Here is a 25,993-nt window from a genome sequence, read left to right as displayed (position 1 = left end):
AACATTTACACTTCCAGCAGGATGTTTCTAATTAAACTCAATTGGTTTGCACACCTGCTGGGAGTGACTGCTCTGCACCTCCTCCTGGAGCACAAAGAAGATGTGACAGCCTATGCTACCACATAGCACTGTGCTCCTTTGTGCACTGACACTAATGGAGGAAATGGATGGCAACAGTGTGCTTTGTGTTTGCTGCTGCTCTAGGAAGCGCTTCCTTTTCTTCTCTTTTTTGTTCCTTTCCCCAGAGCATAAGAGTGCTCAGGTTTTACAGCCCTTTATTCAAGAGTGGGGGACTGAAAGGGCTTTGTGTAGTTTCCAGACTGTAGGGCATCACTATCGATGCTGATAATGAACCCCTCAGGACTGTACAGATCCTGACCACGATGGATGGGGAAAGGATGGGACTGAAGCATGCTATGGTTAGTTGTGCAAGGCAGAACAGCCTTACAAAACACTTCTTAGCCTGTCTTACCAGCACAGCCTGACTTGAATGTTTTAAGAAGGGGTTTTATTGATACTGTGTTATCTTCTCTGAGGTATTTATGGCTTTGTCCAGAAAGGTCTCAGACACCCAAACCTTCAGAGAAAGCTGCTGAATTGTGTGGATGGCCAGCATGACTTCTGGTTTGTGACTGCTGTCCTAGCCTCCCTTTCTGCATCTTTAGGGAGCCAGCACTTGTCAATGAGATGTAAGTCATGCCTTGAAGGAATGCTTGAATGTATTTGCCTTGTTGTAGTGCGGCATTGCCCTGCTGTGCAATGAGGAAAATGCACTCCGTGTGCTGTGGCAGCAGGTCAGCATCCCAAATGTTCTCCCCTCCAACGAGCTCACTGGGTCAGAATGATTCTGTTTTGGATTGTACAGGACAGTCTCCTGGGTAACACGCTTGACAGCAAATGCTCGGGGCGAACACGCCCTTGAATGCAAGGCAGTCAATGAGAGTTATAATTACTGTGTTTTATAACCCTGCTCATTCAGGCAGGGGAGGATACTGCTGAGGAGGTCTCAAACAAGAGAACGATACATTCGCAGCTACATAAATAGTAGTTGTTAATATGATTTGAAACCTGGGTGGCAGAAAACACTCTTTTGTCCACTGTGCTGTCTGGTATAACACAGACAATGCACAGACTGGTTTTAAACCACCCAGGGCATAAACCCATGACTTCAGCTCCCCTGTCCCAGAGAAGGGGATGTGGAATCCACTCTGTATCACCAAAATCTTCTGATTGCTTTAAGCAAGGTCCTGGCTGAAGGCCAGATCCCAGCTGTCCTTGTAGTGATAATGACCACGCTCCCTGGGGGTGCTGAGCATGGGTAGAACCCAGCTGCATTCACACACACGTAAACTGAGAGAACACAGCGGTGTTAGTGCTTGTGGGATGACAACCCGAACCTATGGATGTCTCATCAACAGCCAGCTCCAAACAGAGTGTGTTTGATTTGCAAAAGAGCCCGGAGGTACAAAAAAACCCCAACATCTCCTGGTACAGTTTATCCGATGCTTTGTTTTTGAGTGCCCTTGATGCATAACAGCATGCTATCATCTCTAAAGATTAAAAACAATCCCTTCTTATTGCTCTGATGGGTATTCTGAAAGAAACTCATGCACGGATGAAAACAAACAAATACAGTGCCCAATGGCTCTGTGGAGATTCTTGGCCTCTAGTTTCAGGTAGTCTAGAGACACTTTTAAACAAACATGGACCTCTTAAATCCTTGGCTACAGCTCCAGTGAGGATGTGTTGGAGAGACTTCAGTAGGTTTAATGGGGTGAGGCTGGTAGAGGATTTTCATCATCATCTCCATTCTGTGATTTTTAGGGTACAGATTAACTTAGATCTGGAGTTTATCACATGCAGTACTGGATTTTCACTGCTTTTTAAACTGGAGCTTCAAGTTAAATAACAACACCTTTGTTCAGGCTTGGTTTAAACAACAATTCAAAGTACCTACGTTGGTTTTCATGCTGTTAAGGTCTGGGGTTTCTGATGGACACAAGTGGAAAAAGCCACCCTCCAATCATCAGTGCAGGGCTGGGGCCCAAAACGACACTATTAAGTACAGCATAATCTGAGAGAGCCTCAGGCACTGACGAAGGAACAGTTCAGCTCGCTTCACTTAACATGTCTTTTGCTTTTACCCACTTGGCTTTATTGTTCAGAGGATCTAGCCCAGTACAAGAATGAGATCCCTCCCCCAGCCCCAGTTCTGCTTCCAGCCTTTGCTGCTGGCTAGCTCTGATGGACAGCTGCAGGAGTTCCTTACGATGACATCTATGTGACACTGCTGCACTTAGGAAAAGTCTGAAAACAGGCTTTTTAGTTCACTCCTGCTTAGACACTGGCTTTTGCTCAGACTGAATAACACTGCAAAGGTACTCCTGAGGGTCTGGTTTTTAAGGGCAAACTCATTCACAACATCACTTGCAAGGGATAATAACTCCAGGGAGAACTAGCACAAGATGCAAATATCGATTTAGGGGTGCTGGTGGAATGGAGGATAACAGAGATAATGTCAAATACAAAACCACGCTCTGTGCCTGATAAACAGCCCCACAATGCAATGTATTGCAATCCGTAGGAAGGGAAGGAAGCCCCAGCAGGTCACGTTCAGACTGTATCTGCTGCACAGTTTCATCCTAGTTTTAAAAGATCTCTCCTTCATTTTAAAGTTAACTTTATACCTGCTATGCACTGCCCACTTGCCTTACTGCAGTGGAAGTTTGCTCTTCATTCTGTATGCTGGCAGGGTGTTCAAACTGCCCTAAGGTTTTACACAGCAATAGCCAAAAAAGTCCTCCCACAGCCCCCCTCATCCTCTTTAAGGCATTAAACTTGTTTTGACTGCTTATCAAATACTTTGTCCTTGTTAACCTTGGCCTTCCCCTATCCTTTGTTGTGGGGCCAGGGCTGCTGACCACAACTACTTTTAGTCAGCTGCCTCTAGTACAAGAGCATTAGCAGCAGCACTATGGTATTGCAGGATATGCTGTCATAGATACCTAAAAGCCATCATAATTCCTTTTAATTTGAAAGGTTTCACCTTTCACCATCAGCTCTGTGGTATCTGAGCAAGGAAAGTCTTTGCTAAAGGCACCTCTCTTCTAATAGGAGATACAGAGAAGCAGTCCCTCTGGTTCTTCTCAAACTGCAACAACTGACCACTGAGATGGAAAATGTTTGCAAGTCGTCTAGTTCAAAGTATGCAAAAATAGCAGGGCTGCACTTCCAATGAGGCTGCTTTTCTGCCCCTGTTTGGTGCCAGCTTGTGAGGGTGAAATTGAGTAGTGCAAGAGTATCAAGGTTTAATCCACTTACAGAACTTCAGTTGTATGAGGTTGATCTGAAAGGATTTGTGCTACATGTATGTATCATGACCTGTCTTAGCTGCCTGCATTGACTCTACATTATGTGAGCATTCTTATTGCAGAGACTAGCTACATTGATAAAATCACTTAGTACAGCTGACCAAGGTAAAAATAGATTTATAAAAACCAGGCTGCCTTTTGGCTCAGGGATCTCACATATAAGCCATTTTTACTTTGCGATGCTGCTATTTTCGATGCTCCTATTTTGTATTTGCTGGTCTGGGAGAGCTGATATTAAACAATGTGTTACTTCCAAACCATTTCCTTTGATTGTTCTTCATGCACTATTCAAAGTAAGAGACTAGTTAAAAATGGTGTGTGCTTCCAGTCTGATCTTCTGTTTTAAGCCACCAAATAATAGAGAACTTCTCAGAGAGCACAAAATCTATGAGCTGAGAAAGTCTGCAGAAATGTGAAATGAACACCTCAAATACTTACACAATCATTTATCATAAGTGAAAAGCAGTTCTGAGCTTTCAAGATTGCTTGTTTGACCTATTTGTGGTATTCTAGGAACAACAGCAAGGAATCCTAAAGTGAGGCTTTCTGCTCCTGAAGCCTGGAAATCTCAAGGGCCTGTGGGTTTTATTTACTTTTCTTGCTCTCAAGGCAAGACACTTTCAGGCAAACAGGATAGCAAATGGTCCATGGGCCTGGTGCTGAAGATACTGCAGGTAATTTTGCTCTTAATATGCATGAAATGTGTGCAGAATCTCTTACTCTCACTGCAGTCACAGGGAGAACTGTTATCTGCTGTAGTGCAGAAGCCTGTCCTGAACTATCCTCATGTATATCATCTCAGTTCGGAAAAGACCTAAATGCTGTGGGGTCTGGCTGTATGTTAGCAAGTCTATAAGCTCACCTACAACACCAAGCTTTGAGCCCACAAGGGGATCATACAGGACATTAGAAATGCTTTAGTGTGGTATTTGTTTAATTTTCCCTAGCTTCATTTGTCTGTATTAGTCACTCCTGTGCTCTGCCAAGCAAGTGACAGCCTCAGAGAGCAAACACTGCTTGCCAACCTGGCACAAAATTCACTGCCACTAGAAGTTCAGAAACTCTGTAGACTTTTAGATGTGAGGGAATAATACTGCTCTCTTATTGAAACCCATACAATCCCATAAAAGTGCCAAACCTGTTTGCCATTAGCTGCTTTGGGAAACACTGCCCAGGGATGTATTTACATAAGGATGAAGCTAAACTTTCTCCTTGTTTAAAATAAATAATCACAAGCTCAGAGCTGCTTAAGAATTTATTTTAAATGCAATTAATAGTTCATCCTTCACTACCAATTAGGTTGGCGGGGCTGGTATGTTATGTGCAAGTGTGCTAAATGAGTGATGGAAGGAAGGAGAAGCAGTGGGGTAGCCCTGTATGTTAGGAAGTGTTTTGATTGCATAGAGCTTAACGATGGTGACAATAGGGTTGAGTGTTTATGGGTAAGAATCAGGGGGAAGGCCAACAAGTCAGGTATCATGGTGTTAGCCTGTTACAGGCCACCCAACCAGGGTGAAAAGGAAGATGAAATATTCTATAAGCAGCTGAGAGAAGTGTGACAGTCATATAAATATAGAATATCAGGCTGAAAGGGACCTCAAGGGTCATCTGGTCCAACCTTCCTTGGCAAAACATGGCCTAGAACAGATGTTCCATCTTAATCAATGGCTGATTGTTCTCACTGTCCTCTAGTGTCCAACTGGAATTCCCCAGGAGTAACATGCACTCATTACCCCTTGTCTTCTCCATTGCTAGCCCATGTTCTTGTGGGTGATTTCAGCTTACAGACATAGGCTTAGAGCCAAAAGCATGGATGGTGGATTCCCTGTGGGTCTCTGTGTTGTGTTTGCATGGTAAGGTTTTGGTAGCAGATGGGTTACAGGGGCAGCCACCATCAACCTACCACATTCTCCATTTTGAGTATCCAGCATCCTTCCCTACACACTTCAGGATCACTAACTGCTTACAAACAAGGCCTCACTCTTTCAACAAATTAGACTCCTCCTGCCCCAGCCTGGTTAGTTCTGCAAGGAAAGTCCTCTCTAGAATATGGGTCTTTATTTCCTTACTCCACCCTACCCTGGGGCACAGCTCACTTACCAAACACTGATGGGGACCTGTCCCATTTCCAAAGCACCAGACCCCAACCAGAAGAGATTGCTCAGCGTGCACAGGGGATGCTCCTTCCATCTAGGACTTCATAACCAAACTTGAGCCTGTTAAAACCAGCTGACACAATGCTTCTTGTAAATCTGAGGTAGACAAATGTGTGTGTACATACAGACACATACATTTACTTCCTTGCTGCAGGCCACAGAGAATGCCAGAACCATTCCAGTAGCTTGGCTGTTTACAAACACTGAAAGTGTAAAAACATAGGTCACATCATGGTGCCTCCTACCAAGATGTCTTACTTCAACAGCTTCCCAATGACTACTGATTGAGAACAGGCCTAATTTATTCACATTTCTCTGCTTTTGTTCGTGTTGTCTTGAATAATGCCATTCCTTACTGTCTACAGCATGGAAAAAAAGCCCTTAACGCTGTGTCTTCCTGCACAAAGGGCACTGTGGGCTACTGAAAAACTCAGGGTTGATCCCAAAATGTCAGCATAACTCAGAGATGGAAGCTCTGTATTTTATTTAAGCACTGACCAAACAGTCTTTTACTTACTCTTGGGTGTAAAAGTCTTACTTGCTGTAAGTGATCATTATGTGTGATTTGCCTCTAGCCCTTAATGACTGAGGTCTTTCTTGCCCTGTCAGCCTCCGAGTCCCCCTGGAGCTCTAAAAGGAACTTCCTTTGCTGAACAGTGACATCCTGTACCTGGGATGGAATGACCCTATGCAACCATACAGGCTGGATGCCAACTGGGGAGAAGCAGCTCAGCAGGGATCCCGTGCAGCACTGAAGATAAACCTTCGCACTACACTGCATTAGGTAATGCATCTCAGCACACTGAAAGTAATTATTCCCTGCCATTTGGCATAGATCTGGAGTGCTGTCACCAGTTTTGAGTTCTCCAGTGCCAGAAAGATGATGACAAACTGGAGAAAGGCATGTGGAGGGCTACTGACATGGCTGGGGGGACCATGATATGAAGAGTCTGAGATAAGCCTGGCTGAGAAGGTATCCAATTGCCATCTTCAGCTACCTAACAGATAGCTGGAAAAGATGGTACCAAACTTCTCAGAGGTCCTTGGTTGCAACAGATTTAGGCACAGCAAGGGAAATTCTGGTTGTTAGCTATCAAGAAAAAGTTTTCACAAGGAGAGGAGCAGCATCAGAATGCAGGCACAGAGAGATGGTGGAATATTCATCCTTGGGAATGAATGTCCAGCTATGCCAAAGCCCAGCTGGACGTAGTCCTGAGCAACCTGCTCTATATTTGAACTCTGTGAGCAGGAGGTGGGACCAGATGATCTCCAGAAGAAAGGTCGTTTCTCACCTACATTCTTCTGTGATTCTAATGTGCCTCATGCCATGTGCGCCAAGATATTAAGCTCCCTTAATATATCATCACTGGTGTCAGGTGTCATCAACACTCTCATCAGTGGGAACACTGCCGAGCTGACTCAAATACTGTACATCTTGTCTAAATGCAATTAAAAAGGCACATGGCAGTTTCTGTGTATCTCAATTAGCCTGGTACCATGCATGCTGACATTCAGAATTAGCTGACTCGGAGGCCCGTTCCCCACTCAGTTCAGGGATTATATTGAGCTTGCCTGGTCTGTTGTAAAACTTACTCAGGCTCACAAAGTAACACCCTCCTTCAGAGTCACATTAGCTGCAATTTGTGTTTTAGAGGAATCAAAGCAAAGCTCACACAGTCCCAATGTAATGAATCAAACCCTAAAAGATTAATGTTCCTGAGTAAAGCAGCAAACCTCACATAGAGCTCCACAGACCTGCCTCTCCTTTTATTGCTCTGCTTTTAGGATGTAAGAGGAGCAGCGGGCAATGATGTCTCTCCCACACTGGCATCTATCATTGTAATGTTAAGTGCTAGCTCCTATCACCCCCGTAATCCTGTTTAGGAAGCTCTGCTACAGCATTTACGTTCTTATCTCTGTTTAGACAATGCTGGCAAATAAAAGCATAAGCAAATAATCTCCACTGTACAGCTTGGCACTGCTGAGATGCTGCCATTTGTGTTCCAGTTGAGTTTTATTTGCAGTCTCTTATGCCAGTGACAATCTTGGAAAGCAGATGCAGCCCAGTAAGTGACGCAACTGTAAAACTGATGCTTTTATGAGCCTACTCTTTGTATTAAAATGAATGCTGAACAGGTGAGCACAGGCAGTAAGAGAATGGGGCTAAATCTGAAAACATCAGTGCAGTAATTTCTCTGGAACAAGTCAGTGTAATTTCATCTCATCTCATTTCCTGCCTTAGGCCATGTACTAGGAGATACTCAGCTGCCTCATGTGATTAATTTAAAGAGGTATGAGATCTATACAAACATAAGCATCCACTTTAATTGGACAGTCTCCCTATAGCCCCAGGGGAAGAAGAGAGGTAGACTCTCCATAGAGAGAGAAGAGCAGGAGCCTAAGAGGAGCTCTGCACCAACCTTGGACAAGTCCCTTTCTCTGGGCAACACATGAAGAGAGAGACCAACTCATCTACCTAAGCTAAAGGCTGAGAACTAGGCAATGTGCATCTTCACCTATGACTTAAAATGGAATTGCCATCTCAGACTCTCAAAGGCAAATAGGAAGTATAAAAGCCCATTGTTTGTTCACTTCTTACAAAGCCGATGGCTATTAAGTAAAGCATGACAGAAAAATTACTACCCACCCAACCTCCAAAAATACCAGTAACCAGGACTGATTTAGACGAACAATTATATCCGACAAAGCCAGTGAACTGCATGACTCCAGAGAGCAACTGCAAGACAGAGATGCTTGAGCCTGTTTCTGACTAAGCAGTTCCCAGTTGGTATGCTGTGCCCTACGACTGTCTCTGGTCTGTGCCCTTCATGATGGAAGGAAGGCCCAGCTCTCTATACTGGTCATAAATCTCCCCACTGAAGGGTGATTAGCTTGAAAATCCCCTGTTGTTCTGTCAGGGAGCCATACAGAAGGGTGCAAATCCATTAAATTACAGCTTGCAGATACGTATCCAAGGAGAATACATGGCATTTGGTGATATATGGAAACTACCACATTACACCTTCAGACAGCGTATAGGAGTATCTGTCCCAAATTAACATTCTTGCCATCTGATTCTCATTAGACTCATTCAACTGTTCCGTTAATCTTATATTTTTCCTCCCAAGGGGTTAGCAGTGTGCACACACAGGATGGTCATCCTGTTTCCTACAGGGCGGATTCATTCAATAAGGAGCTATGCTATTAAACCTGACTTGACCTTATTGTCAATAGAACTGAGCTGCCACAACGCTGGTTATATTTAAGAGAACTTCAATGCAACCCTCCTGTGAGTCCAGCTACATCCATCATTCCACTCCATCATACACACAAGTCACTTGACAACTCATTAAAAATATATATAGAAAGCTGGAGGTCAGGGCTGTGTTCCAGGGAAGCCTTAACAACATTCAAACCCCACCTCTAATTTAAAGAATAATAAAGCTAAAAATAATCACAGAATGCTTCTGGGAATAGAAGTTCTCCAACAGAATAAGCAAACAGGAAGGCAGGGCAGCAGGTGGGCCTGTAAGATGTTATTAGGGGGACACTGGTTTCAGGTCACAAGTATGGTGACAGTATGAACTCAGTTACTGGTAGTCTGGGGAAGGCAGACTGCATGCCTACACAGGCTGTCACCCTTTTGGGTTTGCTTAAATCCTACTTACAGACCTTTGGGACTGCCCCCTCCATCCCTAGTAAACAGATCAAGCTCCAGTATCACAGGGGTCAGATTGTTTCTCCCACATCTCATCCTGGAAGGCTGCTCCAGAACCTCTCTGCACCAGTGGCCAGGAACCCTCTTCAATCTTCAGCACCAATTTACAGCAGATAAAGCTGCATCCTTTAGCTGATGCAGCTTTTCTCTCCCCATAGCATTCACTTACTTTCCAGACACACCTGCAGAGACCAAATGTATCCCTTCCCAGTCTTTGTTTTGCTGCCCTGACAAGTCAGGCTTTTTCATGCCCAATCCTGACCCAAACATGGGCAGTTTGGGTTTATTTCCTCTGCTCTGCTTCCACCTGGGAATTCTCTTTTGAACACTTTCAGCAGCATTAGCAGTACTAAACAGCAGCTCATTGGTAAGAGTGGAGCTTTATAGAAGCATGAGAAAGGACAAGAGGAAAGGAGCAAGAGGAGTGTTTTCAACATGTAAAAAATGCACACGTTTTGATGTCACAAAGAACAAACAGGAAACCTATATTAAGTTCTTGCCTCAGGAGTCGAATTTTCCAAAGGGCTGAGGAGTTCCTCCCAATTTCTTGGTCCTGGATTGATTGTTCTGTTGTTTTCAGACACTCCTTCAACACCCCTGGAACAAGCTTCTGACCTAAATGTACTTTCATATTCTTTGTAGTGAATTTTACCTTTCTTGGATAAAATAGCAAATAAATAGCATCAAAAGAGCCTTCTGGGGCAGATCAAGCTTAGGTTCATCTCCTGCAAAAATCTACAAGGCAGAGAGGGATGGAAAAGGAAGAAACAATCTGCTGAATGGCTAATGGTAGAGAAGTGATTTTAACTGTCTCTGAGTCATCAATGTTTTACCTTGGTATTTTAAAGTAAGCAGCAGTCTTTGCTCTCTCTTCTATGTCCCTTCCAATTCTGTCCCCTCCCCATCTCACTTATACTCTATATACCCATAGATCACCATTTGCCTGCACTGGGGAAATGCAGTGCACTGAATGGAAAAGAACCTGAGAAAAATTGTTAGCATTCCATAGGGATTTCCCCATATCAAGGTAAAACTTATGGGGTGGGCTGAACCATTCAGTTTGTAGCACCAGAGGAGTCCAAAAATATCCTGCTGGAGACTAGGGCTTAGCAAATTCATCCTTCCAGTGTTTTCTCGTACACTCCATATTAGGTAGACCTAAGAGAGCCCCAGAGTCTGTTGCTCTCCCGGCTGCATCACAGAAGACGTCACTGCTCTTCCTTTGGGTTGCTAGAATCTCCTGTTGACTGTCACTATTACTTAATTAAGAAAGAAGGGGGGAAAAAAAGGCACTTTGTTCAAGGTTGCTCCATTTTTGGAAAGGCTTTCAATGACTGTCTACTCCAATGCTTGTCTTACCTTTAGGTCTGTCATGTCTCTTAAAAATCCATCCCCCTTCTCACCAGGGGAAGCTGCAGAACTGTACTGGTACAAAGACGTTCTGCACACACTGAATTCGCAGAGCAGAAGGATATATTCACTGTCAGAGAAAGGAAGCTCCCTCCCTCCCTTCCTCCCCCCCTCCCTGCAAAAAGCTATTTTTTGCAGGCGTTGTCATATCTTATTCCCAGGAAGAGAAGAGGGCTGTGCTAGAAAGTCATCGGATTCACATTTGCTTCTGTTTTACTCTGTCCTTCACAGCACTGCTCTAACAATTTATCAATACAATGGAGGGCAAGGCACAACACAGAGGCAAGGCAGACTCCTCTAATGAAAACAAATCTTTGTTAGAGAAGAAATAGCTCACAGATTTGCCTCCTAAATCCCACTCCCATCGCAATAATGTTTTCATCGCTACTTACATTTAGGGACATAAGGGTACTCAGAGCTATAAAGCACATCATTTGTGCTGAACAGTCGCAGTACTTTGCCCAGAATAATTTGTGGTCCAAAAGCCCACATGAATAAAGCACCACAGGAATCAAGACATATAATTACAATAAATAAGATCTTGCGCTTACAGAGCGCCTGTCATCTCTAAGTACGTGCGGATATTAATTAAGCTCCACAAACCCCAGATGAAGTAGATTAGTAGCTTCATCCCTGTTTCACAGAGGTTTAGTGTAAAGTGTGACACATAATCACAGCTGAAAGTGCAGCGGAGCTGGCAGTGCTGGGGATGGTGGGAGCCAGGGCTCCACCTCCTCTCCAGCCCTCTTCACTGAATTGCCTTCAATGGAAAATGACTGAGTTGCGGTTCTGCGCTCTCTGGAAGAGGAAGGACCCACCCTGTTGCACAACAGCAGCAAACCCTCGCCTGAAGTGTTCTGATAAATGCCATGAAACGGTGCTGGGTTTGGGAAGGGAAACCAGGAGCTCGCTTGGTGCCTCCCGTATCTTGTTTTTGGGTGCTCAATCTTGGTCCTTCTAAAATGCCAACAGCCAGCACCCCTTATATAAACAGTCCCAATAACATGGCTCATGGCTTCACAGGTTTGGAGGACATGGCATACATTCTATGTTAAGTACTGTAATCTGCGATGTCGGCTTTTACCTTCCTGTTTCTGTGCATCTCACTGTTATAACTCAGAAGCCACGCAGACCAAGGATCACACAGACACAATGTCTTTAAAAGCTATATTAAGTCTAAACCTTACAAATAATCCTCTCTTAAAGCAGGTTTAACATACAGAAATTCTGGGTAATAAACAGAAATAATAAACAAACCTGTTACCATCCAAAAATATTTAATAGAAGAACTTAGTGTATATATATCCTTAAGAAAAACCTTAAATACAGTGTTACTGGTAAAGCTTCAGTCATTTTGTATGTTACAGAACAGTTACAAATTCATTTTGCTATCATTATCTATTGAAATTCATGTTCTTATGACAGCAATTTCTCAAAGATTCCTTTTAAATGATAGCTGTGATTATGTAAAATATTTTCAGTATCACAACAGTAACCGTCCACTTCATCAGAATTACCCAGTCCCTAATTCTGCTTATCACCTTTGCCAAAACGAGAGCAAAGGGAGCATCAAATGCAGCTAGGAAGAAATATCTCCAAAACACATTGTTCATTGTGACTCTAGATACAATTATCCACCTAATTACACTCAGGACAAATGCACAATTGTCCTAAACTACTTGGGGATGCATTTTAATTGTGATGTTCAATTCTCTGTATACAAATACAAAGAAACTGAGCAAGAAATGTCACTAGAAAATGGAAACAGACCACGGTGTACTTATCTACAAAACAGCTATCAAACTGGATAAACTGTGGACATAAAGCAGCTCCTCAGATAATAAATAACTCTTAATGTGAAAACTATGCTCCTTTGTTCCCACATTTAAGCACAGAATGCATTCTAACTTCAGCTTTCAATGTAAAAATGCTTTTTAATTAGGGTCCTAGCCACCTTACAAGACATACAGATGATGGAGTTATAATAATTTACCCTAGCTGAGAATCTACCCCATGATTCATATGATTACTTCATGGCAGCGTGAAACAAATCCCCAAGGAAGTAATGCATGCCATCCTTGAAAATATTAAGCAATCAAGCTATGTTTTTATTATGTGAATGGATGCCTTTGAAAACAAGGATGCATGCACCATACTGTGAGGTAAAATGAGATAAATGAACAGAAATAATTCATTTCCATGTTCTATTCAGGGGAAACTGTAGTCTTCAAATTATCCTGATGCTACCAAATGAGAGTCTGGAGACAATAGGTTGACTCTTCTAAAATGAACATGAAATTGCATCCTAAGTACACAATGAGGGCCAAATTAAACAGTTCAGGACTCTTTGTAAAGGCTCTTTCTTTTTATTCAGCCCTTGCATCCAACTAACCAATTAAGAGCAGTAGGTTTAAACAAATCATCATATAGTTTTTAAACACTCAAATCTAATCAAAAGGACAAAAGGAACATCATAAAAACCCCTTATCTCAATCAGGCTCTTCAGCTTCTAGCCTTACCAGAAGAGAGAAATGTGTGTTCCTCAGCTGAAAGGATGTCTCTAGCAAGCAAAATGAAGAATATATATCAAAGACTAGAGCTGCAGGCTTCTTGTCTGTGTTGTATTCAGACTGGGACACTGACATCTCTGCAAGGACCCAAGACAACACCATTACACTGCTCCTTGATATTATAAATCACAATGCATTCAATCAGAGGTGCTGACTATTCAGAAAATAATATAGACCCTGCAGGCAAGAGTGGATGGAAACAGCTGTGATAATGAGATCAGGTTAACACAAAAGATTTCAAATAGAATGTTGTATTTGTATGAAAATGTATATAGGTAATAATTATATGAGTAGAAGACCATGGGATAGTGAGAGGTTTTTTAATACTGAGACTACAACGCTACCTTTGAAGCTAAGCTAGTTTATTCTAGGAGCATTATTTGCTCTAGTCTTCTCATCTTAATAAGAACTGTTAGAAGCTCAGGAAGAGGCAACAGCAATAATGAAAGGAATGGGACTGGTCTGGTGATAGATATCTATAAAATCAGTAATGGAAGTGGAATGATGAAGAATCAGTGATGTGTTATGTCTTCCAGAGTAAGACCTAGGTGCATCAGTTTGGCTAAGGAAAAGCTGCATCCAGAACACGTAAAGTTTGGCAGCTCTTTGTACAACAGAAAGTAGACCTGTGGTCTCCTTGCTGAAGGGTACTGTCAATGCTGAAAGAAAACAGGCTCAAGACAAGTTCATGAAGGAGAAATCCGCTGTGAATTATTAAGCATCTACTTCAGGATGTCCCTGACCTAAGTCATAACCTCAGAAGTACCACATTTGCCTGCCCTCACTTTGCAGGTATGATTGGATGGAAAGCAGCCTTGCAGAGAAGGCCCTGATGGACAACAAGCTGGCCATAAGCCAGCAATGTGCCCTTGCTGCAAAGGCAGATAATGGCATCCTGGACTGCATGAGGAAGAGTGTTGCCACAAGTCTGAGTGAGGCGATCCTTCCTCTTTACTCTGCACTGGTGGGTCTGCACCTGGAGTCCTGTGGCTGGTTCTGGGCTGCTCAGTAGGACGAGGACATGGACTTAATGGAGAGAGTCCACAAAAGGGCTGAAGCATCTGTCATACAAGGAGAAGCTGAGATAGCTGGGACTGTTAATGTGGAATAGAAGCCTTAGGTGGGACCTTGTCAATATGGTTAAATATCTGATGATAAGGTGTAAAGAAGATGGAACCAGATGGTCTTGTGACAAACTAAAACAGAAAGAAATCCATTTAAACATGAGGTTTAGCTTTGTTTATTGGAAGGATGATCAAACACTGGAGGAAGTTGCCCAGAGAGGCTGTGGAGTCTCCATCCTTGGAGATATTCAAACTTCAACTGGACACAGTCCTGGTATCCTGCTTTAGCTGAACCTGCTTGAGCAGTGGGCTGGATTACATGATCTCCCAAGATCCTTTACAACCTCCACCATTCCATGACTGCTATGTGGCTGATGCCTCCCAAACTCCATTTACCATAGGAACTTCATCAAAAAATAACCAGGCTTCCTGGGGAAAGGCCAAAATCTACAAATCTCAGAAAACAAGGGTCACAAAACAGCCTACAACAGTCAATTTGTTGGCCCAGCTGAGGTGACTTAAACCCAGATGTATGGGAAGCTAGGTTTTCCTACTTTGGTTGGAGGTAGGACTGCACAGTATATGACTAAAGCCCTTTTGCATGGCTGCCAATCATGTTTTGTAATACAGACGACTGTCTCTAAGAAAAAGAAGAACTCATGATTAGCACAACTGGTGTTACCTGTATATTCTATTTAACTTGATTACAGAACAAACCAAACTCATTCACACTAGATTATATTTGCCACACATTTCTGTGGTCACAACAGAACACAGAATCACTTTATAAAGAATGCTTTCCCATTTAACCTCTGAAAAAACCCACCAAACAAAGCCCAATATACATTTAGTTTTGTTTTGCTATCAAGCATAGGAATGAGGCAGTGCAGGCAGCTACATGGCACTTTGATAACAACCTTACCATCTTTGCCCCAGCCTTTGACAGAAGTGAGGAACCATTACCATCTTCTACCGCAATCACTAAGACTTATGAATGATTCAAGCAATTTTAATTTGGTTTGATGGTATTTTTTGTTGTTTTCATTAAAACAGGGAAGGAGATCAGACTGCCCATTTTTTCCCTTTAAATACATGATTCTCTTTCTTCTTCCCTGAACTAAAACATGTTGAGAATTGTTCTAACTCGACAAAGTCCTATGTGAGATGCATGCTGGGCAGGAGTCTTCTGAATATAGAATCATAGAATAGTTAGGGTTGGAAAGGACCTCAAGATCATCTACTTCCAACCCCCCTGCCATGGGCAGGGACACCTCACACTAAACCATATCACCCAAGGCTTCATCTCAGCATGTTTCTAGATTTTCTTGCAACATTCTGTATGGCGCTTTAGGACTCAAATCCAACATGCTGGCTTTGATTTTCTCCTCCTCTGAATCAAAGGGAGAATGACACTGAATGCACCGTGGCTGGGAACTAGCAAATCTCAATTTCTCTACCGACATACAGGTAGGTGGATTTGTTTCTTGCTTTACAAGGAGGTGTCATCTGCTCCGGCTTATATTTTCTGACTTGGTTGGGCACATGTCAGTTTTGTTACCACCATCCCAAAGCTGTGTATATCGTGATGTTATATAACCAAATTTGGAGCCTACTGGAAGAAGTAAGCTGTAGTGATGTTGTTTAGATATGTGCTGTCAGAGATCAGCATCTGGCATGGCTGACTAGTCACAGTGTAAGACAAGGGATACAGGCTATGCTCTTGTTCCTGGACCTCTGAATATACCCACTCAGTGGAATCTCCATCAGCCCCCTTGAGAGGGAGGAGGGCACTATAATCCTTGTGAGCAGGCCCCAGAAAGGGAAAGAAGAAGAGGCTGTTCTAATAAAGGGAGCGAAGACAGAAACAGGTTAGACAGAATGAGGAGAAATGTGGAAAATAAACCTCTAGCAAGTTGTATTTCTTAAAGAGAGCTGTGATCTTACAGCATGCACAGTTTCTAAGGGCCGAGACAAGCTAATTGTTTCTGACAGCAGAGTTGTTCAACCAAAGGAGTAGCTCCACACCTCATCAGGAGCCCTTTGATACATAAGAAGGTTCCCAAGAGCCCACTAAACTGATTCTATTTTCCAAATGACAACAGAACTCCTCAACAAATGTGCTTCCTTAGATTAGGCATTAGCCAGTAGTATTTACTTTGTAAAGGCCATTGGTGGATTCTTAATACAGGCTTAAGGATCCTGTGGCATCGCTTAAAAAGTGTAAGTGCTATCAAGAAGCAGCACAACTATGTGGTATTTTCAGTGTGCCTGTGGTTTCCTGTGCCAACAGCCCTTGCAGTGAAGCAGTGTGTGATACCCACCTCATCAGATGCATTTAGTACTGCAGTCCTGCTGTACAGTGCTGCTCTTCCATGCAGCTACATCCTTTATATGGAAAGCACACTGATTTGACAGCTATTGTAAACACCCTACAGCCACAGTAAACCACAGCATTTTCAGCTACAAAGAGCTTGTGTTTATCATGTGATGACTCTACCCTGTGTAAAAGTGAAGCTATTGACACCCGATGGACTCATTCATTGCTAAATTTGTGTCCTTCCTTTAAAGCCAGCAGTGCTCTTCAGGTTGAAATTTCCCAAATATAGCTTTGACAACCCAGTTCTGAGAGCCCTGGGGAACAGACATGACTACTTTGCTAATTGATGCTGATACACCAGAGAGAATCCGCACTGTCTACAGCAGAGTTTTCCCTTAAAGTGGACTAGGTCGGCTGGATGGCAGAGGCACTAAATCAAACAGCAATTCTCACAACCAGACCCTCTTTCCCTAAATTATTACACATCCACAACAGTATTGCTGCAGTGGGAAAACTATGTACTCAAATGTTTGGGGAGACCAGCACTGAAGCAGCATGTGTTAACTGAATTTCAGGCACCTGTGTGGCTTCCATAGTATCAAGCCACTTGGAACTACCTGATAATCCTGTCTGGCCTCTTGCATAATCCAAGACATAGATGTCCCTCTGGTAGGAAACTGAACATACTGTGCTTGTATTTTTAATAACAGTACAGCTAGTACTTTGCCTATTACATACATTTCAGGAAGGTATCAATTCTTCTGATGGCCTTGAGGACATGCAGAATTTAACACTTGCTATATTATAACCTCACTTGCATAAACCCAGTCTTAAGGTCTTCATGGGGACACTGTCTCACTCAGTACACAGGACAAAATCACTTAGCCACTCAATATTTTATTTTTGCCCTTTTTGTTTGATGCATAGCCCTAAAAGCCTTGTTTACTGCACAGTATTCCAAGCTCTGTTCTGAAGGCAGAATGATTAATTTCTGTACAAGCTTTTCTATAGTGCTCATCAGATGCTTTTAACTTGTTATGTGCAATTTCCTAGCTTTTGGAAAAATACACAAAGGAATGCCATTATGTGGCATCCTAGAAGTACTGCCATGATTCATAACAGCAGGGATAGACCAAACCTTTGCTATCTTAGCTAACAGGTGTAAAACACAGGCTGCCAGCATGGCCAAGCTACAGGAGATAAGGCACATGCTTAAGCAAGTGATTTTCACTGGTATTTACTGGCACTAGGATGGGAAGATTCAGAGTTTTAAGGAGACTGAAGGCTATGGAGTGACTAACTTACAGGTTCATGCTCCTTTGAATGTCTCATAAGATCGACCTCTTTAACACATCCTTTCCAACATGCCCACCCCTCAGCTCATGTGTCTTGGCCTGTTTCCTTACTCCAATCCCATTCTTCTTATCCACCCAGTCTTATGCAGTATTACCTATCTTAATTCCTACCTATCCTTATTTCTCTTGTTTTGTTACCAAGTTTATCTTTCCTCTTCCTGACCTGCTCACAGACTGAGTCTCTGCCCCCAGCCTCTGTCTTTAACCTCTCCTCTATTTTACTTCTACACCTTGACTAAGAGGGGGATTTGAGGGGAATGAGCATTCAAAGACTCCTTAGAGATTTCAGAAATACCTAACCACTAAGCACATACAAAAAGAGGTTTTTTAAAGGTTGTAACTTGGGTAACCTAGGAAGGATTTTCCTATGGATGGGAAAAAGCACATTAATACATGACAAAGATTACCTATTCCTGACAAAACCTAGAGGCACTAAAGCACAGTAAATAAGATGTCACAGAAGCCTTTAAGGTCTCTTCTTTAGCTTCATTCTCAGAAACAGTTAAGCCATTTGGATGACATTTTCCAAAGGAAACTGGGCCAGAGCAGACATGTATCTCAGAAAATTCTATTCCAAATGACTACAGTTTCAGAAAATTGCAATGAAAAGACACAGTATGTGGTTCTGCCCAAAAATGAGACTAAACCAAAAGCTATTAGTATCACATTGGCATCGAACTTGATGGCTGCTCATGATATCGGCAACTTGTCTGAAATCGTGACACTAACTGAACAAAGAATGCATTCTATCTCACCAAGTTTTTACTGCCTGATTTTCTAAAGGTTAGATTACAGCAACAAAGTAATATTATTGCCCCATATAAGCCTGATATATGCATAACTATTTCATAACCTTCCCCTGACCTATTGTCGTGGTTTAAGCCCGGCTGTAACTCAGAACCACGCAGTCTCTCTCTCACTCCCCCCCTTACCCCCCTGCTCCCAGAGGGATGGGGAGGAGAATCAAAAGAATGTAACTCCCACAGGTTGAGATAAGAACAGTCTAGTAACTAAGGTATAACACAAACCACTGCTGCTACCAACATTAATAATAATGATATGGGAAACAACAAGGGAAGAGAACACAACTGCTCGCCACCCACCAATCAATACCCCGCCTGACCGAGCAGCAAACTAGCCCTTCTGGGTAACCGCCCCCAGTTTACATAGTGGGCATGACATGCTGTGGTATGGAATACCTCTTTAGTTAATTTGGGTCAAGTGTCCTGTCTCTGCTTCCTCCCATCTTCCCCTCCTCCCTGGCAGAGCATGAGACTCAGAAAGTCCTTGGTCAGACTAAACGTTACTGAGCAGCAACTAAAAACATCAGTGTTATCAGCGCTGTTCTCAGGCTGAAAGTCAAAAACACAGCACTGCACCAGCTACTAAGAAGGACAAAAAATGACTGCTACTGCTGAGCCCAGGATGCATATGCACCAGCTATTCATTTACGAGTTTTGCACTGAACATTCAGGATTCAAGATATCTCGTTCCTTGCCTGTAGGTTCTACTCTTTTCTCTCAATTCTAACCGCACTTTACATTTGTCCTGTTGTGCGCTGACACCCCTTCAGTTTTGGAGTTGTCTGCACACCTCATCAGGACCAAATTTATACCAGGAAATACAGATCTGCTAGCAAAGACACAAAGCAGTCACACGGGTATAGAATTCCTGTAAAAATTACATTAGTCAAGAAAGACTTCTAAAACTCCAGAGAGGCATAGTAAGGCTTGCAGTTAAGATGAGACATCCTGATGAAGTATGATTAACTGTTCTGATTTTGTAAGATAAGTGGGTTTTGTCTTTCCACAAAGCTCCCTGTATTATTATCATTAAGCTCTGTAAGTAAGTTTGTTTTAGGGATGGTGCAACAGAAACATACTTGCTGAGTAGGAGCATTTCCAAAAGACCCACAAATGCGGAGTCACTGCCCCTACATCAGGCTGGAGCTAAGCCACAGCTTAAGACAATAACAGACTACTTTTACTGTAAATTCACAGTTTATCTTGATTTGAGTAGATAAAAGACTCCAACCCAATATATACATGGAGTACCATATAGACATACTATACATTTGTACCCATGGGGTACAAAGACCACATATATCTACATTCTATGGTTACTTGAGATCTTTCAAAAATCAGTGTACTGCTTATTTAAAATATATAGCAGTTAGTAGGAAAAGCAGCAAAGACAACAGTGAGTTGACTTCCAAAACTATCAGTAAAATATTTACTTTGATACAAGTCCTAATTAGCTAAAAACATTTAATCCAGTCTTAAAATAGAGGTTCAAGCTACCTGGTCTATTCTTGGAACAGTCACTTGCTCTCAGGATTAGGAAGACAATGAAACCCAGAGCAAGCACGAGCCCTCCTTCCTTTTATTAGTTAATCAGGAACATAAATACTATAATGGAGCTGAGCCCCTGCAAACTCACCAGGCTGTGCATAATTTCCACTCCAGCTGGATTCACTGTGAGCGCTTCATCATACAATTGCCTCGCCTCCTCCAAATTGCCTTTCATCTCTGCAAGCTTCCCACGCATGTACAGTACAGCGTGAGATGTGGGGAAAAGACTAGCTGCCTCCTGGATACAAAAGCCTGCTTCTTTGAGATGCTGCTGTTCCATGAAGAGTTCAGCTATAAAAAACCACAAACACAAAGACCAAAAAACACCCTACCATTAGTTGAAGTAAGTCAGAGACCTTTCTTCACATTAACTACGTATCATCTCCCTTAAACGTATTAAGACATGAGGCCATGATGCTGCACAATGCTTACTACTATAGTTAGTGCTTACTATCACAAGTGGATTTACTGAATGGTTCTTTTCTTAATGCTAAGGGCTCTATACAGACATCCATGGAAACATTTAGGTGGTGTCCTGACAGAGGATGGCCTTAAGGATCTGTCAATCAGGAATGTAAACTGAACTGAGCCCTAAGGAAGCAGGGCTGGTAGCCACTTGGAGCCATCATATGTATTTCCAAATAACCTGAAGGAAAAAGAACAGAATAAGCCATCACTGTCTGCTGAGAATTTTAAACATGGCAGAGTAATGGGATACACCTGATGGAGCTGGACATCAGATAACTTATTTAAAAGAGTATTTCCACATTTTAAAAGATTATTAGAAGTGTTTCTCTCTGCTTATTTATCTAGTTTATGAGATAGCTGTCCCTTAACTTTTCAAAGTCTATTAAAATCAAGAAGTTTGTATCATAGAGAATTACTTACATTGTGTATTCACACATTTACTTCGTCATACATGTGCTAGAGAAAAAAGAGAACTCTTGGAAGAGACTGCTTAGTCATTTATGTTCTTCAGCTATCAGCAACTATCTTAATAGTTCTCTTAAGGAAAAAAAATAAGTAACAGGCATCCTGATATGCTCAATTGCTTATTTTTATGTAAAATAATTTCTCACGTTAAACAGATTTCATAACATATCTCATGGTTAAACATAAGCACTTCTTAGGATTTGGACTAGATCATCACTGGGCTAGATGATTGCTCTAGGACCCTTCCAATTGAAATAGTGAATTCTAATTCTAGATTTATTATGCATCCTATCTTTGCAAAAGGCTTCAAAAGTGATACTCAGTTTTCACTGCCACACATAACTGAACAGGGAAACTGTTTTTAGAAACACATATATGCATGTATAGAATCACAGAATGGTTTGGGTTGGAGTGAACCTTACAGCTCATCCAATTCCAACCCCCTGCCATGGGCAGAGATGCCTCCCACTAGAGCAGGTTGCTCCAACCCCTGTCCAACCTGGCCTTGAACACTGCCAGGGATGGGGCAGCCACAGCTTCTCTGGGCACCCTGGGCTAGTGCTTCACTACCCTCATAGTGATGACTTTCTTCCAATAACTTCTTCCTAATGTATACATGTATGTATATATATATATAATTCTCTCAATATAGCAGACATTACTCCCTGGCCTATAACCTGTTTGTGTCCTACATGGTATGCCTGGAAAAGCTCAAAATCTTTTCTCTTTTTTAGCTGATGTGGTAATGCAGTAAGTATTGACAGTTCAAGAGTCCAATTCGAAATGACTAATCCATGCTCCAGATTTAGATAACTAATTCTGAAATTAGCCATAACCTTAAATGCCCTGACTTTTAAGGGTAGTGAATACTCTCAGGAAGTCCCTGTGAGGGGGGAAATTAGCCTGAAAATTGTTTTCAACAAGCTCTGAAACTCTGCCAGTTTCAAACTGCTGTGAGACCCAGATGACTGTGGGGACTTGGCTTGTTGACATGGAGCTCACTGGGTAGAGGTGAGCAGGAGAGCATCTCAAAGGCAGTCCCGCCTGAGCATAGAAAGGCTCCTCCTTGGCCTGTGTGACACAAGACTGGGGCCAAAACCAGCACTTTTACTGGCACACTGAAAATGATCACAGCCTGAAATGACAGCATGGCTGAACACCCTTCCTCTTCTGAAGTGGTCCTTCTAGAAGGAGAGTGAGACATCATCCAGAAAGCAAGTGAACATTTTTTAGCCATCCCTAGGTTGTGCCACAGATAAATGTCATTCTCCAAGGCTGCCAACACAAGCAAAACATTAGTTCCTTGGTGAGAGCTATACTCTGAGTGACTCATCAACATTTCTCTCTGGTTAATCATTATGAAATCTCAGCGTGCACCCCTTCCCTTGGCTCCAAGAGGCTGCAGCTATCTGTAATAGCAGAAAGCAAGGCCATGTAACTTGTCAAGCTGAGTATGTGTGCAGCTTATTCAAGTTTGTGGGAGGACAGTATTTTACTTGCACTTCCCAAGGAACACAGCATTTTCCTGCCAAGTGCTGCATAACAGCTGATGCTGTGCATGTGACAATAATGAGGATGGGGATGTGCAAAATAAGGATTCACAGCCTGAAGATGAACACTTCATCTGTAAAGTTTGCACAAACTTAGCAGTGAAGGGGTGAAATCCTGGTACTGTGCAAAGCCAGAGCAAGTTCTGGATACTGCCATGTTAGAAGCCCTATTAGCAACTAACAGCATACTGTAACTTGTTTCATTTCAGAAAAGAATCAGGAGCAAGAGAGTTTAGATGTGGAATCATGCAGAGCCGGTGTTCCAGTGCATACAAAATGGAGAGTACTTATTTCAATGGTGCCTGTAAATCTTCTTCAGTAATAACAATTATTTAGAGGAAGTGCAGCAGCACAGAATCTAAATAGGATCTACAAATTGTATTTTATGATATGTTAATGTAGCATATTAAAGTTCAGTCCATTTCTTCGCAGGCTCAGGGTCAATAAAACATGATTTAATGGTGTGGGAGGCCTAATTTGCATGAAAACAGAATGAGAGAGGTGCCTTTGGGTTATCAAAGGAAAGGACTGCACCCACCTGGCTAAAAATAGCCTGTAAAGGAAAGCATTTAGGCATGTATTAAAATGTGTTTTCTGTAAGCTCATTTTTCACTTCTATTACATACTCACTTTATTTACAGATTAACACAATACTCTTATGCAACACAGAATAAAAACACAGCTAGAGACACAAATCAAACCCCAAAGCCAAGGACTCATTAGATTTATCATGGTAATACTACAGCCACCTCAATGGTACTGAAAGTACTGAAACACCTGCCTTTGTGTTACCTGGGTTAGCAGCTTCCTGTCCACTGCATTATTCAGCACAGCTCCTTATGTTGCCTGATTATGCTGTAAATAGACATCTAACCAAATTAGCAGCCCTCATGAGGAAGTTCTCTTATAGAGACATGGCATCCAATTCCACTCCAAAGCAGAGGGTATCTCCTCAGGCTGACACAGATACAGAAGAGATGTAATTCTTATCCCGTGTAAGATTCAATGCTTTGAGGAAACCACTTATAAACCTCCAGCTGCTGGACTACATCATTCTTGGTAATGACATACTTCATATCTTTGAATCTCAAGGCCATGTTTGCAAGCTTCCTGCTCTTTCTCACCACCACCTTCATAAAAACAAACAAATTTACATCTGTTTTGAACTAAGGACCACCAAATGCTCTCCAAATGCTACTGAGCAAAGAGAGGTGATCATCCTAGATGTACCACCTCCTCTATCTGCTGACTCCAAAGTCTAGCCTATCATGCTCCATTTCTTTCTCATATCTACCTTATGCTTCCCATCTATGCTCTCTTGCAGAACTTCCCAGCCTACTCTGTTGTTCTTCCAACAGCTGTCAACTCCTCTTTTGGCTAATAGCCTCCTTTGTCTTGACTTGCAACTAGACTTCCACTGATACACTGGTCTTAATGCTGGACCCAGGCTGTGAGAGCAACACACATCTCCGATCAGGCTATCATTAGCTCCTAATATAAGCTCCTAGTTCTTCCAGCTGCTTCTGCTAGCATTTAAGCCCATCTACTGTGAGGATCCTTAATCAAGTGAGAATTGCCAGATGCCTATCATCTGCTTGCTCTCCAAAGACCAGAGACAAACCCACAGACAGAGAGCACTCCCCACAACATCAACAAAATTGTGTCTCCTACAGTCAGGCTTCTTTTATTGTCTCCAAGACTGATTATTTGACATAGCTCTGTTAAGGAGTCCACCAGAGGAGTAACAACAGTGTAATCTAGTCACGTCTGCATCAAAGAGCTAGTCTGAGGAGCAGGGTTGCTTGCCATCACCTTGAACACTGATTCTGTTCTCTGTTTCCTAGGTGTTTCAAAGCAGTGTCAAGAGTGATTGTACTTGTCACCACAGTAGCTGCAACAACTGTAATTCTAGCAAAAAACCCAAATAAATCAAACTGATGTGAAATGTATTTCTGCAGTGTGAACAAGCCAAGAGTTAAAACCCATTCCTCGTGAATCAACTCTGGTGTTACCCAAGATGCAGCACTTAACTCCCACAAGCAGACTGCTCCACATCACTTGGTCGTGTGTACCCACCAGATCTAATGCACTTGTCTATTCTTGTCCACCCCAAAAATGCTACTGCATAGTGACATGGCCAGCGCAATGCAGCCGGATGCCCAGCAGGATGGTACAGCGGGGAGCAGCACTTCACACTTTAGAGAGGTGACAGCACCTGTGAGGATGTGTAGAGAGGTGATATCTGTTCCACATCATCTGCCTTCAGGATCGTAACTTGCTTGTAACTGCAGCAGCCCTTAGCCAGCTGGAAAGATCCACTCCTTTGAGACAGCTCTGCCTTCAGCAGTGAGTACAGAGCTGTTACTGTCACAAAGGGTTCTCCCCTAACACTCTACTTCCTGGCAGGTGCGGTTTAGTCACTGTTCCATGTTATGACACCACCCTGTATGTAGATTGGATGGAACATTCCTCAAGCTGTATCCTGACTGTAATAATTCCATTTGATGAAAACCTGTGATACAGAAATGAAGAACAGGAACTGCCACATGTTCACATCCACCTGAGCTCAGACACTCTTTTGAACAAGGCAACAGGCTCACATCCTCAAAGGTTATCTTTGCATGCAAACTGGTAGTTAACTGGAGTCCAGGGACCCACTTTGAGTGTCCAAGCTTCGGGTCTTGTAGGGGCTGAAACGGCCACTATCTTCTTTATTTACTAATGCAGCATTGGAGTGAAAGTTTCTGGAAGCAACACAGAACCACCACAAGCTACGTTCTATACTAAATGGCACAGTCAAAACATCATTTGAAATACTAAGAAAAAGCTGGCTCTTTCCTGTGAAGTAAGGCCTGCTCACTGGTGAGGAAACAGCTGTTTCCCAGCTGGGAGAAACAATAAGGCCAACACTGACAAGGGTGACATAAAAATGCTTCCATTAGAAGAGGGGTTTTCCTATGCCCTCTTTCAAAACATATATTACTGTTTGTCATCAAAGAAAGATCTTCTACGTCTTCATATTCCAATCCAGTTAAGTTTAAATTCCTATTTTCTGTCTTTGGCATGAATAAATGTCCTGATTCCTTCTTCACACTGTCCACACTTTATCACTTGCCCAAAATTTACAGAGAAGCTGAGGAAATACGAGTATTTGGTACCCTCTGTTGTTCTCTGGGTACCACTGGCACTGCAACAGGC

At 42.5% G+C, this 25,993-nt stretch overlaps 1 protein-coding gene across 2 annotated transcripts in view; it reads right to left on the bottom strand.

Annotated features, from left to right (window-relative positions):
- TTC7A (tetratricopeptide repeat domain 7A) overlaps positions 1 to 25,993 on the bottom strand; it is a 167,710-nt gene that overhangs the window by 18,416 nt on the left and 123,301 nt on the right. The window contains exon 19 of one of the 2 annotated variants that reach the window (XM_034060406.1): positions 20,401 to 20,603. The exons of the other annotated variant lie outside the window; for it this stretch is intronic. Coding sequence (XP_033916297.1) covers positions 20,401 to 20,603 — 203 coding nt within the window. The remainder of the gene's footprint in view (positions 1 to 20,400; positions 20,604 to 25,993) is intronic. 2 annotated transcript variants of the gene reach the window in all.

Source organism: Melopsittacus undulatus, chromosome 3 (assembly GCF_012275295.1).
Source record: "Melopsittacus undulatus isolate bMelUnd1 chromosome 3, bMelUnd1.mat.Z, whole genome shotgun sequence".
NCBI classification, from domain to species: Eukaryota; Metazoa; Chordata; class Aves; order Psittaciformes; family Psittaculidae; genus Melopsittacus; species Melopsittacus undulatus.
This window is presented reverse-complemented; position numbering and strand designations above follow the sequence as displayed.